General features: G+C 40.4%; 4 protein-coding genes across 10 annotated transcripts; 1 reads left to right on the top strand and 3 right to left on the bottom strand.

Moving 5' to 3' along the window:
- The first annotated feature begins 16 nt into the window (after nt 1–16).
- On the top strand, nt 17–1,555 carry LOC124203245 (enkurin-like). 4 transcript variants are annotated; one of them, XM_046599968.1, is made up of 5 exons: nt 17–250; nt 368–447; nt 698–951; nt 1,018–1,161; nt 1,244–1,555. In XM_046599968.1, exons 1-5 carry the CDS (start codon nt 216–218, stop codon nt 1,376–1,378), a joined length of 648 nt encoding a protein of 215 aa, XP_046455924.1. In that variant the 5' UTR covers nt 17–215; the 3' UTR covers nt 1,379–1,555. The 4 variants fall into 4 exon arrangements, with proteins under 4 accessions (XP_046455924.1, XP_046455917.1, XP_046455933.1 ...); XM_046599961.1 differs by having other exon boundaries at nt 23–250; nt 707–951; nt 1,018–1,179; XM_046599977.1 differs by having other exon boundaries at nt 33–250; nt 707–951.
- On the bottom strand, nt 1,527–6,617 carry LOC124203148 (protein AF-10-like). 3 transcript variants are annotated; one of them, XM_046599803.1, is made up of 10 exons: nt 6,337–6,597; nt 6,149–6,228; nt 5,913–6,086; nt 5,654–5,851; nt 5,370–5,585; nt 3,784–5,308; nt 3,536–3,724; nt 3,170–3,407; nt 2,719–3,105; nt 1,527–2,683 (listed from the first exon to the last, which is right to left on the bottom strand). In XM_046599803.1, exons 1-9 carry the CDS (start codon nt 6,443–6,445, stop codon nt 2,745–2,747), a joined length of 3,090 nt encoding a protein of 1,029 aa, XP_046455759.1. In that variant the 5' UTR covers nt 6,446–6,597; the 3' UTR covers nt 1,527–2,683; nt 2,719–2,744. The 3 variants fall into 3 exon arrangements, with proteins under 3 accessions (XP_046455759.1, XP_046455750.1, XP_046455768.1); XM_046599794.1 differs by having other exon boundaries at nt 1,527–3,105; nt 6,337–6,617; XM_046599812.1 differs by having other exon boundaries at nt 1,527–3,105; nt 5,913–6,083; nt 6,337–6,617.
- Nucleotides 6,618–6,975: 358 nt separating this feature from the next.
- Nucleotides 6,976–10,114, bottom strand: LOC124203202 (chitinase-3-like protein 1). 2 transcript variants are annotated; one of them, XM_046599882.1, is made up of 13 exons: nt 9,965–10,114; nt 9,316–9,422; nt 8,936–9,228; nt 8,727–8,858; nt 8,563–8,659; nt 8,464–8,494; nt 8,294–8,369; nt 8,184–8,231; nt 7,958–8,106; nt 7,852–7,888; nt 7,657–7,785; nt 7,390–7,590; nt 6,976–7,304 (listed from the first exon to the last, which is right to left on the bottom strand). In XM_046599882.1, the coding sequence occupies exons 2-13, from the start codon at nt 9,389–9,391 to the stop codon at nt 7,071–7,073; spliced, it is 1,503 nt and encodes a 500-aa protein (XP_046455838.1). In that variant the 5' UTR covers nt 9,392–9,422; nt 9,965–10,114; the 3' UTR covers nt 6,976–7,070. The 2 variants fall into 2 exon arrangements, with proteins under 2 accessions (XP_046455838.1, XP_046455849.1); XM_046599893.1 differs by having other exon boundaries at nt 9,960–10,104.
- A 197-nt stretch (nt 10,115–10,311) lies between these two features.
- On the bottom strand, nt 10,312–14,088 carry LOC124203193 (acidic mammalian chitinase-like). Its single transcript, XM_046599871.1, has 13 exons — nt 13,886–14,088; nt 12,979–13,295; nt 12,810–12,901; nt 12,468–12,729; nt 12,362–12,395; nt 12,167–12,298; nt 11,991–12,092; nt 11,895–11,920; nt 11,698–11,824; nt 11,427–11,612; nt 11,233–11,358; nt 10,826–11,167; nt 10,312–10,749 (listed from the first exon to the last, which is right to left on the bottom strand). The coding sequence occupies exons 3-13, from the start codon at nt 12,880–12,882 to the stop codon at nt 10,492–10,494; spliced, it is 1,668 nt and encodes a 555-aa protein (XP_046455827.1). The 5' UTR covers nt 12,883–12,901; nt 12,979–13,295; nt 13,886–14,088; the 3' UTR covers nt 10,312–10,491.
- Between the last annotated feature and the right edge of the window lie 291 nt (nt 14,089–14,379).

The following is a 14,379-nucleotide window of genomic DNA, read 5'->3' as shown; positions in this document are numbered from 1 at the left end:
GGTAACGTTCTAAACTTGAAGGCACCTCCAGTTCCGGTGGGGAGATTGGGGTGGGACTGGAGAGAATATCGTTGCTTAGCAACCTTTTCAACTAATAATAATTTTTTCTTCATTTTCTTTTAACGCATCAAGGGATTTTGCATGTCTCGTTGTAGTTGCGGGTAACGTCAAAACGCTTCGAATGTGACGACAGATTTTCGCAAAAAAGAGCAGAAATGGCTGGACCAGGTGCGCTCAAAAACACTGTGAGGTACGTTAATCGGTTCCGACGACTCTATAAATCAGATTCTTGCATAAATTTACCGCATTGCATCTGAGCCGTATATTTGCATTTCCTCATTCTCTATCGTCCAAATTGTCTGTAAAGGGAACGAGAATTTCAAACCGAAACCTCGAAATCGGGTCGATCGATCAAAAGGAATCACGTCACCCCTGCTGAAAGAGAAGGTTCGTATACTCTATCGTGAGATGATGAGATACCTTATTCCCCCCTCTCTTCGTCCAAAGACTTCCATCTCTGGCTACGTTTTGACAAGCCCTATATGCAAAGGTTGGAATGGAAGGTTCTGGAATTTCGATCGTGGGTTGTTGATAGAGGACGAAGACGAACGAGAAAAGAAAAAGATTAGATAGAAACATTTTTGTTTTTGTCTTTAAATCGCTTTAAATAAAATAACGCTTTTACTTCTTTGATGAGATTTTATAGGATACGTCGGTCGGAGACCGAGAGCCAATCGGTGTTCATGCCAACGGCTTCCGCCCGTCCCAAAAAGAAATGATCCTGTACCAGCTCCCTATCCTCCTTCCCACGACAACTACATCGATTATAACGCTAAACATGTGGATCCAATTCACTGTCACGAGCCTAAGCTACAGATAGTTGATTCCAAAGATGGGCACGTTATGGATCTGGAGAAATCAGGACTTGTTCCACACTACACTACAAAATCGGTTTTAAGTGAAATAAAATTAGGAATCCGAAAACAATTAATCTGATATTCCCCTTACCTTGAGTAGACTTTCGGACGAGTACCAAACTATCTCAAATTCGGCCAAACCCAGTCGCAGCACGGAGATTCGTCAAAGGATGTCCAATCACGATCGGAAACGACGAAAGAGCGCCCTAAAGCGGCTACGCGAGTCGTCAACAAGGACATTGAGGTCAGACAGATGAATTCGGTTCGTGATTTCTCACTGCAATTTCTAACGCGTCCAATTGACGCTACGTACTATTATTACACAGAAGCTTCAGCAGCGGTGGATCGAGCTCGAGAAGCGTTTAGGATTGATCAGTTTCTCCCGACCGGATAAACGCGAGGCAATCGAGGACGAGTTGCGGAGCATTGAATTGAATCTTCGCATGGCTGTCTCCGGTTAACCGTAGTTCCGAAGTTTATATTGATACAGCTTGAGTTGCTGGCACAACACGAGAAATATCTTCCTCTTCTAGTAGCACTTGACCACCTGTACATTCTGTTAATGGCGTGTTATTAGCTAAGAATCAAAGGAGTAAACACAAAATCTGATTGAATAAAAGAAATGGCATAGAATCTTTTATTAGACCAAATTTGGGGTTTCTTTAAAAAAAACTTTTTCGCCGGATTGAAAAATGACATTGATTTGCGGGAAAAAACTGTCAACACTTTTTTTCAGACTGAAGAGGGAAAAGAAAGTTAGTTTAGGGTAGCAAAAACAATAGAACGGGGGGGGGGGGTCAAGACAACGTAGAATTCGTGTGACATGAAGCTTTGGACAGAGAATTTGGAAGAGACAGGTGCGCACGGCACGAGGGGGGAAAAACAGATGAAATAACGTAAACAATTTTGACAAAACGAATTGAAAGCAAAAACTCTACGAGTCGTTCACTCAACATGTCTAGAAAAATGGCAGACTGCACTAAAAACAAGAAAGACAGAAAAAACGATCGAACAAAGAGAAGAAGAAAGAGGGAACACAACTGAGATGGACTGGTCCGTGAGACGCGACCCGTAGTGCTTTTTCTTGTTTACACATAAGAACAAAAAAATGTTCTTGACATTTCGATTCACGTTAACCACGACATGGACACTTTTTTTTTTTTTACTATTTTCTGAATTGGTAGACAATTTTTTCTTTAAAAAAGTTTGAAGGAGCATTGATCAAAACGGAGGAAGTACGGACCTGCAAGCGGATTTTGTAAACAAAGATCCGCGTAGACTGATGACACGAGATCTGTCGGAACAGTGTTTTTCTTGTTTGCTTAAAAAAGAAGAAGAAACACAATGAAAAGTGGATTGTGGTATGGTCAAAGGCGTGAGAGGGCACGAATCGCGTTTTTCGTTTGTACATTTTTCGTTCAAAACAGGGCGCGGTGGGCGAGAAGAGACAAAAGCATTGCAGCAGGCAGCTTGTTGGCATAATTGGATCAGAGGCAGTCCACCAAACGACGGACATGTTTCGCGTCATTTCCTTCGGCCTTCCTCTACATTCGGGTTGCCAGATGACCTGTGTTTTCCAACGTAGATTCGTAATACTGAAGCAAACTAAAAAACAACTGAACAAATTCCTCGCGATGAATGTTACGACAGGAAAAGGAATAACAAGACACAACGAAACCACTAAGACGCGCGCGCTACTATTTTAAAAATACGGATAAGGGGAAACATAACTGTGTAAAGGAGATTGGAACCGGATCGAACGAGAACCGGTGATTGTGAACGAAATCTGAGGACAACAAAATAAGGGAAACCAGAGAACAACCCGAATCATCGGCGTTCGATGGGACTTGGTCTGCCGACAGGATGTCGTGAATCGGAACCTTCGCGCCTGGCATTCATAATCTGTTGACTCGATGAATTCGATTGAGTCATTGTCATGCCGGAGTAAGAACCTGGATGGTGGGTAGGGGCTGATAAAGGTGGCGACACATAAGGGTACGATGATTGTGGTTGAGAAGGTGTGCTTCGGGCTACTTCAGGACGCATCTCCGGCGTTGAAGATGGGCTACGAAGCACTGTTAGATTTCTGCTTTCAGACATGAAGCTGGACGATCCCTGAACCGGTGACATGGTCGATGGTATACTTATGGCTCCGCCGGAAAGAACCGGATGGTAAACGGAATTCATTCTGAATTTTAATTAAAAAGCCGGTTAAATTCACACATAGAAATAATACAATAACAAAAACGCACCTCGAAGAAACAATGACCGGACTGGGTAGAACACGATCGCTCTGATGACTCGAGCTAGCGGGACTTCTATGGTTACCGTGTGCCATGGAAAACGCATTTCCTGCCATAGAGGCTGACAAATGTTCAGTCATGCTGATTCCGTTCTCCATATGAGGCATGTAAAGCGTTCCCCGATTATTGCGCTCTCGTTCTTGCGGAGAAGAGCGTAGTGCTACGTGGATAGCTGGATGCCCTGGACCTACACAATTGTGTAAAGATATATTTAGTTGTAGTTGATGGATACAAAGAAAATGGAAAATAGCCCATTAATCGTAACTTCATATTGCCCAGGTTGAAGCATAATTTAACAAGAAAAAGAACGTTTACCCGGTGTAGATCTATCAGACGTATTAGCAACGGTAGTCGCATAAGCCATTTGGCTGGACTGAAGTGGTACAGACAGTCTGGCATTGACAGCTAATAAATGGTCTCTTCTTCTATGCAGATTGGCAACGTGATCCTCGAGTCGCATATTCTCTTCCTTGAGATTGTGCAGGCAGGACAGCAATGAAGCAACTAAAATGACGGTAGATGAATTTAACGCTTCAAAATACATTGTAATCAAAAAGTCTTACTGTCAAAGTGCTGAGCTTGTTCCATTAAAAACTGGCTTCCTTGCTCCCACTGTCGCTCCAAAAGTTGTTCCAGACTGTGCGGGAAAGAAGGAGCACCGCCACTTGACGGCACCTTTAACGACGGAGAAACGGTGCGTAGCGGAAAAGGTACTCCAATCAGGTTTGTGGTACTAATCGGGGAAGATTCACCCGTAACACTGTGGGCTTCCACTTCGGCGACCAATGTGTCCGTCATTTTCTGAGCGACACTAGAATTAGGATTCAATTGATTTCCCAACATATGCGGTGCGGTAATGCCATTTCGAATGAGGTAGTGACTGTTTTCCTTGCCATGGATGGAGGAACTTGGATTATCCTTATATTGGTTGAGATCTTTTGTTCCAGAATTCATGACAGGGATCGTTGGAAAAGATGTTATAACTGGAGGCAGTGGAGGCTCTTGTGCCTTACTAGCGTTAAGATTCTCTCTGGGCAATTGATTCTGAGAAGGACTATCCCTTCGCATATTCTCAGTAGCTTGTGATGTTTGTTGGTTGACATGAGCAGGCATGAAATTATCTCCCTGGCGATTAATTGCTGCCGGTAAGCGATGTTGTTCTTCGTTTGTGGAAGGTGTGCTTTTTGTAGCTTTTTTCCTCCTTTTGGGTTGCTGTTCAACTCCGGCAGAATCGGGACTACTGGGTGGTGAGTCCGGCACTACAGGAATACTCACTTTGGGGGCACGCCCTCTCCGAGGTTTCTTGGCCGGCACTGCTGGCGGAAGTGGTCTCGACTCCTTCCCCACACTTTGATACGCGTCGTCGTAATTCGATTTTGCCTGATCCATGTGAATTTGACTACTGCCACTAGTCGACGCGGAGATAATCAAGGGAGAGACGGCTCGCTGAGGGACTGGTTGTGATGACTGCACCAGAGTGCTGGAGTTTTCCGACGGAACAGCAGACGCACTAGAAACTATAACACTGTGAACCATCGATGAATTGGCTTCAGATGCGATAGGGGTCTCAACTTTGACAGTTACCGAGCCTTTGGTACATTGTTCACTAACCAAGAACTGCTCTGAAGCTGAAGCATGACCTGTATCTGATATGTTCGATAGTGTAGATTCTGTGTCATTGCCGCCTTGGCTGGTTGGGCTTGCTGAACGAATGGAAACTTTTCGACGAGACGTTCGACTTTTATCCAATTTGTTTGTCGTATTTGGTCCTTCTACGAAAGTAGAAGGAATGCTGCCTGAAAGTTTGGAGCTGTCGTTAAATTTGTCGTTCTTTTTCATTCCGCTCGCAGAGGATGTTTCCGAGTTACGGGCATTTTCCTGTTTAAAGTTGTCACTAGGTTCGTGTCTGTTTACTACACCACTGTTGTTTTGATCATTCATCGACACCCTTGGGCCGGGTACTAAACCAACCCCAGCAAGTACATTGGCAAAAGGAAGTCCTTCATTCTTAGACGATTTCATCTTAGAGTCATCATTTGCACTGGGCCCCTCAACGATGACGGATGAAGATTCCCGATTATTGCCAGCCTACAATCGATATTTTTTTAGGTTAGAAATATGAACGGCATTATGACTTTTCAACACTTACCTTGGGAGACGCTTGGGTGGTTGATTTTCTACCAGGTTTTTTACGCTGCTTCTCCTTTGATCCATTGCCACTGTTGGCAGGAGGAGGTTGTCCACCCCAACTTGACCCGCCAGCCTGAATCGGGAGAGACTTTTCAGAAGCATTGGGATCGACAGGTGCACCAACTGGAGGTAAAGGTTTAAACGCTGGAATCGTTTTCAAGTTAGCGCCCTTTTTCTAAAATACAAAATGGAGTCTATAGGAAAACACGTTTTGTAGCAGAATTGCAATTAATTTGAACACACCAGCTTTCCATAATGGTGTGGGCAATATCCACAATATTTCACATTGTCCATGTAGTTTCCAGCCTCTTCACAAAGCAATCCCTGAGCTTGGGCACAAGTAACATGGAAATGGAGTTTACACCCTTGTTTATTGCAGTTCATGCAAGCTCCAATTTTAGATTTTGATTCTCTTCCTTGAGTTTCACAAATATAGCAGCCCTAAGAAAGATACCCGATTATAATGAATCATAAACAAAATATGTCACATGTACCAGCATACCTTGTTGAATCTTTCTGGAGGAACCATGCTCAAAATTATGGGCTCCATGGTTGAAACATTACCAAATCTGACTTCAGGGATGTACAGAGCACAAACAACATGTGCCCAACCTGTAGTAGTAGTGTCTGTGCGTTTTAGAGCACCGTCTTTGCTAGGACACAATTCACATCTCTGCTTTAAATAAATCCTTTTTATTAGCTATATTGAATTTTGTTTTGTTTGTAAGTGTAGCTCACCACTCTAGCAGCCCTCTCTTGGGATTCACATTTTCTGCAAAACCACGGCCCTGAGGGTACCGTTACAATTCCATAACAAGCTATAAAAACAATCAAACAATCTCATTCAAGTTGCTTCATTTTCTTGTTAACAGTTACCACTATTATTTAAAACACGTTTCTTGTAGTTTTGGCATATTATAATTTACCTTGATGGACAGCAACAGTACATCCTCCTCCGTCGCAGTATACCAATGGATTTTCCGTCCAGCCCCGATCATCGGAGCATACACAACACCCACCAACCATCTCCTTCATGTTGTGCACCAGCGAATTAATTGAAATTTCATCGGAAAAAGCACGGTTTCAACGAAATAAGTTTTAAATTATAGGAATTAACATTCCTTTTGGGTGTAGACGTTTAGGCATTTGGGGGCGATAAAAGCAGAAGTCTGAAACACGACGCCATGTTTATATCGATATCTGAGCTTAACTGAAGTGAAGCAAACATTTTATTTTCCTCATTTTTAACTAAATTATTTTAAATGATTATAAATAAAGTTTTAAAATGCCAAAAACTTAATTAGATCTAGATTTTACAACAGTTTTTACTTTTTAATCGCTTTATAAGCAAGCATTAAAATGACATCTACCGACATCTAGTGCCCAGTTTTAACAACTATTTAAACGCATTCGCATCCACACACACGGCACACACACTTGATATCTAATCCCAATGCGACGCATGATGATGTCGTGTTCTATGACGCCACATTTACGCCACACTTTCAAAATTCTAATTGGGTCGTTACAGTTGACAAAAGATTTGGGGAATATTATCTAAGAAATAGAACTGCTTAGAAATTGTATTTGTCATAAACACGATGTACGTTTGTTGTACTTAGTTTATTTGTTAAATGAAAGAAAATCAAATTGAATCGCTTCAATTGTCTTTTCCAGGATAATTTTCGCAGCCGGGAACGTTATAGGGGAAATTGCAGTTGTTGGTAGATGGATCAAAAACAGTTCCAGCTCCGCATTCAAAATTGTAAATGACCCATTCACTTCCGTTTGCCACACAAAGATAGTATTTTCCGCAATCATTCGGATCACGGAAGTATCCCTCTGACTGGCAAGTTTGATTTGGTGGAGGGGTAATGGTTGTTGGACGAGTGCTCTGCCAGATAAGTATAAAATATCAAATAAAAATAGAATAATATTTAAAGAATCTATTTAGGAATTAAGTTTTTCACATCACTTACCGTAGTGGTTGAGTATTTCTCGGTGGTAAACTCTCCTGTTGAACCGGTAGGTGGAGATGGATAAACGATGGGCCCATTCAGAGTCTCGTAGATTGTTTTTACCAATATAAAGTTGTTTCCGTGACAAGTGCCATGGAAATCATCCGTTTCAACCGACCATACCATGGCCCCACCTAATCCTTTCGAAGCAGCATATTGAGCCTATAAAAATGAACTGTTCAAATTTCGCTTAATCCACAGAGTGTCAACAAAGAGTTTCATTAATACTTTAGTCTTAAGAGAATTTTGGTCGTCGTAGCCTATCCATTGGTTGCCTTTGTAAGCGTAAGGAGACATGTAAGAGGGGTCAACGACTACAGTCCAGAGGCCTGGCTCAGCAGCAAATTTCTCGCAAATCTAGGAAACGAGTTTATGTTACAGGAAAGAATTTTTGCGATTACGTGGGTCCTGTCACAAACATACCTCATTATATCCCAATATTCCGGCCTCGCGAGTGTATCTGTGCAGAATATTTTTGTTACAGCTGTATGTCTGCAGTATGTGTTGTTGTTAATTTTAGGATACTTACGGCCCGGCAGAGATCGGTTGATTTGCAGGAGCGTAGAAACCGTTGTCAGCTGGGTTGTTCAAAACAAATCCTCGTCCATATAGACCCATTCCTAAAATCAGTTTGGAAGGATCAGCTCCATTTTCAATCCAATAGTTGACAGCGAAATCCTTTTTTAACGTTCAGCCAGAAAGATAGTTTCTTTTAAAACCCAAAAATGTCAACATATATCTGAAACGCAACATACTTGATTGAAGTCGACGAATTCTCCGTAATCGAGTTCATTGCCATAAAGCTTAACGCAAAAAAAAAAGAAGTTAAAAAACTGTTGCAAAAAACAACTTTTTAAATTAATACCGGTGAGTTGTGACCAGTAAAAGTTTCCCATGCTCCATGAAAATCATATGCCATGATATGAATTTGATCCAATATCCTGTAATATTTTCATGCACATGCACCATCAATATAGTAAATTAAGCCATTTATATGTCTTTTTGAAGTTCACACTAAACAAATTATTTGTATACCTAGTCATTGATGGGATATCATATCCAGTATCTGCAATGGTATGAAAACAAAAAAATAAATACTTCATTATAGTTGTAAACTAAAGAAATGTGTGAGACCAATTGTTGTTTTTCCAGCGGAGACGGCGGCTGTCAGCATCAAACCGTGTGGGGCGAAAGCAGTTTTGAGCTCTTCAATCATACGAATGAAATTTTCCTTTGAAAAAATATATATTAAATAAGTAGGCCTAACCATTGATCCATCCGTATAAAGTAGACCTTACCTTATCTATTATGGCACCACCTCTATTTGCAGGATATTCCCAATCAAAATCTAAGCCATCAAAATTATACTTGAGGAGAAATTCTACGACAGAAGACGTAAACTTGGCTCGCTCGGAAGGACTAGAGACCATCTGTTAATGTATGAGGTCAACTTAATGATTCAAACTTCTAATAAATGTTTCATTAAAGTGGCGATAAAAACTCGAACCTTGGAATACTTTTCCGATCCTTCATTCCATCCTCCAATAGCCAAAATTGCTTTCAGTTCAGGATTCTGGCTCTTGAGTCCGGTGAAACGTACCATCGCACCTTTGCCCCAGTTCTCCGGCAGATCGTTGTACGGATCTAGTGAGATGATGGTGTTATCATAACCGAGTCCAGCGAATCCGTAAATAATGTGAGTGCAAATAAAGGGATCCAAATCTTCAACGTCAAATTTTCCGGCTCCTGGCCTGTAGACAGCCCAGCTGCCGTAGTAACAAACCATCTTCTTTTTATCGGCTATTCGAATTAACAAAAATACCATATATTTTTTTTTGTCTCATCTGAGTTTCCGCATAAAACAATTACAACAAACAAGAGTATTACCTTTCGACCCGACGGATAAGGAAGCAGATACATGTAGAGTGGCTACGAGAACTAGCACAGCAAATGAAAACTTCATTTTTTAATTGACAAATCAGGCCTTTCCAATTCTTGAAATAAAAGAGAAATTATGAGCGCTTTCCGAAATATTAAGATAGAAATGAAAATCAGAATGGACTGGAATTAATGAAAATTACAAAAGTATACTGTGCTGTATACATTCAACTCGTTCAGACAGTTATGATTACGTTACAAGATAACTGAATAAATATTGCATGTGTAGATGTTTCAATCTCTCGACATAACATAGCAATGCAATCGGATAAACGTTGAAATGTAAAGTTTTACGCTGAGTCTTCGTCACTTATCTACACCATACCTCTGCCGACTCCGAACACAGACTAACTAATGTAATTACTTCACTATTTGGGATATTTTTTTTTGTAAATGGAAATGGGCTCCTGCAACCCATTTTTTTCGGCATATTTGTTTTCTTTTAAATAAGGAAAGGCGAGGAAAGGGTAAGAAAACCAAATTTCATGTCTAGACAAGAAGGAACTCTATACAACTAACTTTACTCCACACTATTGGCTTAAGGCATTAATAGTTATGTAATAAGTAAACAGTATACAAGAATTAATTCAAACCTTACTCGATGTGGCTCTTTCCTATACAAAACAACGAACTGGTTTAATATTGAAAGTAAAATACAAAATTGGCAGTGGTAATTAAAATACAACTTTCTGCGTGGAAAGATTGTAATATACTGTCGTTGATTTCCATTCAAGGTGATTGATCGGCTTACGACGGCTTACGATGATTACTTATCGTTATCACCGAGTCGCTATTCGTTGTCGTACTGCGCCGCAGCAAATATGCGCAACTATGTGCTTTAGATTTTATTTTTCAGTTGTTACTTTATTTTAGAGGTTTCTTAATTATAATCTGTAGTTAGCATTTGTACTTGACACGGTAAAACCTAGAAGTACAAACTGAATGGATTGTAATTTGCTTTTATTTAACTATTTAAAAAATTAAATCATGTGATTATACAAATTTACTTTTTTGACTACAGAAAATTTTGTTTAAATTGATTTTTGTTATCGTATATTCTTTGTTTAAAAAAATTAATCAGATAAATCGGAAAAAATAGTGGCACATAATGTGGCGCGATTTCAATCAACCGGTATAATTTTCACATCCTAAGACCTGATTTGGATAGGTACACGTGTTCAGTGCGTCACTGAATGCGGTTCCATTGGCACATCGCTGCGTGTAAATCGTCCATCCACCCTGGCCGTTGTTGATGCAAGTGTAGAAGATTCCGCAGTCATTGGGATCTGGATTGAGGCCTTCACTTTTGCAAAGCGTATTCGGTGGAGGTGCTCCGGCTGTCGTGGTTATTGGTGGCAATGTCGTGTAAATTGATGGACTTTTCTGTCATTCGATAAATTAAAAAAAGATGTGAAATAAACACATCCATGCGAGGCAAAATATTTTTAAATGTCATTACTGTAGTTGTAATAGAACTCGTAGGACCGCAAATAGTGGTGCCCTGAGTAGTTGTACTGGGGGTAGAAGGTGATGATGTGATTTTAGTAGTTGTAGTCGTCACAGGGGTTGTTGTGGTCGTCGTGGTTCTTGGGGTTGTAGTGGTTGTAATTGTGGCTTTTGTTGTTGTCGACAATGTCGAGGTAGTAGTAACTGGTGAAGGAGTGACGATAGGTCCATTCATAGATTCGTAGATGGTTTTAATAAGGATGAAAGGTACATTGTGGCAGAGACCCCTGAAATCGTCCGTTTCCATCGACCAGACCATAGCTCCTCCCAAATTCATCGAACTAGCATACTGGGCCTAGTAAGTGAAATTGACAGTGTTATATAAATAGATAGAACAGCATCATCTCTTGTAAAGCTTACTTTGATTGTAAGAGATTGTTGATCGTCGTAGCCGATCCATTGGCTAGATTTGAATGCATATGGTGTTAGGTAAGAGGAGTCACGAACGACAGTCCACGAAGGATCGGCCTTAAACTTTTCGCAAATCTAAAGGGATGGAATTATTTTAGGAACTTTGAACATTTCAGCTGTGATGTATTTCAAGAGCTGCATACCTCGTTGTAACCCCAAGTTCCAGATTCCCGAGTGTAAGGTCCAGCGGTAATCGGTTGCGGAGCGTAAGCGTAGAAACCGTTTTGAGTCGGCGATGCCAACGTGAAGCCACGGCCATACAGACCCATACCCAAAATGATTTTGGAAGCAGGAGCACCATTTGAAATCCAGTAGTTTACAGTCCAGTTCTAAAAATGTCATGACAACAAAAATACATTAATCATGATTTTTAATTCGCAATAACTGTGCGCAAAATGTTGTCCAGTTACTTACCACGTTCAACAACAAATTGCTTCCGCTTTCCACACTGGGATTGGCGTACAAGGGCGCGTTCAATCCTGTGTAGGTCTCCCAGCTCCCGTGGTAATCGTACGCCATCAAGTGAATTTGATCCAAAGCACTAAATTCAAATAATCATCATTAAGAACACAAGAAAAAAAATTTGTTCTAGTAGTTTTATTATAAATTACCTTGCCACTGCAGGAATGTCATAAGCCTACAGAAACGCGAGAAAAAAAAGGTAATTAAGAAATTAAAATAAATGTTTAACAGATAATAAGACATACGGAATCAATTGCTGATTTGCCGGGAGACACAGCTGCGGTAAGAAGAAAACCATATGGAGCAAACGCCGACTTCAGTTCACGAAGTAAAAGCACGAAGTTGATCTGCACTCAAGTCGAATAAAACGTCATACATGAAAGGTCAATTTTTGTTTGAATGAGGTTCCATTGGGCAATACCTTGTCTATTATGGCACCACCTCGATTTCCAGGGTATTCCCAATCGAAATCAAACCCATCGAAATTGTAGGTTATAAGAAAGTTCACCACCGAGTTTACAAAGATTGCTCTCTTTGCTGGATCAGATGCCATCTAATAAAGAGGAGAGATCCTAGAAAACCAACCCATAGCAATAGACTATTAGGTAGTATTTACCAATGAATATTTCTCCGATCCTTCGTTCCATCCACTGTAAAAAATTAAGCGAAACAAATCATGAATTATTAAGTAATTCTTTTGCAAAGATGTGAGTCCCTAATACCCGATAGCAATGAGCGCTTTGAGTTCAGGATTTTTCTTCTTCAGTCCCGTGAAGCGAAGGAATGCTCCTTTTCCCCAGTTTTCGTAAAGGTCATTGTAGGGGTCGAGGGGTTTGATCGTGTTGTCTGATCCCAAACCAGCAAAACCGTAGACTATGTGTGTGCAGATGAACGGGTCAATATTTTCGACGTCGAACTTGCCGTTACCGGGACGATATACTGCCCAGCTACCGTAATAACAAACCATCTTCTTTTTCTCGGCCGCTTTTTGAACAAACGAATATTTAGCTACTTATCTTTTCAAGGAATGAATTATCACACATTTTACGCTGTTAATTAATTACCTTTTTCTATGGCAAGCGACATGACCTGGTGGGCTAAAGCCACCAAAACAACTATTCTCCATAGAGTTTTCATATCCTATTTGGCCTGGCGGCTATTTTAAAAAGAAAATAATACAAATACAAAATGTAAGACCCAGTATTAATTATTATGTTATGGTAGGTTTCTCACCTTCTATTCAAGTGGTTATAGATGTGGATATTCTGATTTCAGATGCGCACGAAACTCTCTGCTGTTTGATTCAATAAGACTCTGAAGAAATGCACTGTGTTTCCTTTCTTTATATGCCGCTGAGAAGGTGAGAAAAGTAAAGGTCAAACTGTTGACTTTTTACACAAGTGAAACACACGGTTGCACAATCTGTGCCGCAGTAAAGTGTCATAGGACACCGTAGCATTACGTCAAGCTGATTGAGATACAGGGCAGCCGGCACCATCCGGGCGCTGCTCGGTGATAAATGACGCCTCAAATTTGAGATTAATCCGTCTCTACAAGGGAAATTTCGGACTTAGTAATAATTATGGTCTGCGCTTTGTTGACAATTGACCTTGTTTTCTACCTAAATACTATTCAATCCAGCAGAGGCGAAATCCGTTCAATAAGTACGAGACTACAATGGCTAAAAGGATCACAGTTTCGTGACTTATCTTAGGAAACGATTTTTCAACTAAATTCTATTCTCTTGCGAGCGTATTTGTTGGGAATCGCCTTTTCCCGTTGCTTAATTGCTTGCAACATTATGTTTACACGAAAGTAAATAATCCACAGTATGACAAGATCCGCACGTTCTGGAAAAAAACAAATTGACCAACGCTGAATCCCGAAAGAGAAGTTCAATTAGTCTGTTTATCAGCAAGGTACAAGGGGATTTGGATATTGTTGATGTGAAACAATATAAGCCAATAAAATTTAGTTGTATATCTCACGAAAAGAATTTTACCAAATAATTGGCTTCCTGTTAAAATCAGACGTTTATACAAGTATATGACCTAATTTTCAAATTTCGATTTTTGTAGCCGCACGAATAAAACGAAGAAGAATTAAAAAAAAAATGTCAAAACAAAATCATGTTACGTACCAAACGACTTGAAGGTGAAGTTCTGCAGTCTGCACAAAAACACCTTTTTTTCTCACCTATCCCTTATCCTAAAGTTACGAAACAAATTCTAGAAAGCTCTTTCTTTTTTTCTTTTCTTTTTTTCTACTTCGAAAGAGTAACGCAGACTTCTTCAAGTCTGGGTAAGGAATGGGGTTAAAACCGTTCGTTAGGGGAGAAAATTTTCTCTGCATATATTTTGTGCGGTTCACTCCTCAGAGAGATATTATGGATTGCCTCGAGGGCTTTTTGAGTTGAGTTTTTACCGCTACGGAATATTGGAAGCAAGTTTATAGTGTACAGGTAACAAAGTAGGCCTATTTTTGTAAACATGGTGTGAAAAGACTTGTCTCCAAGTGTCGGGTATTTCCCATATTGCGTAATGCTGTAATGTGCACAGGTGTACAATGGTCAACACATAGGTGTGAGGCTCATTGAAATTAGCTTTGATAATTAAGCGGCATTCCGACATTCTG

The sequence above is a fragment of the Daphnia pulex genome, chromosome 2 (assembly GCF_021134715.1).
Source record: "Daphnia pulex isolate KAP4 chromosome 2, ASM2113471v1".
Lineage (NCBI taxonomy): Eukaryota > Metazoa > Arthropoda > Branchiopoda > Diplostraca > Daphniidae > Daphnia > Daphnia pulex.
This window is presented reverse-complemented; position numbering and strand designations above follow the sequence as displayed.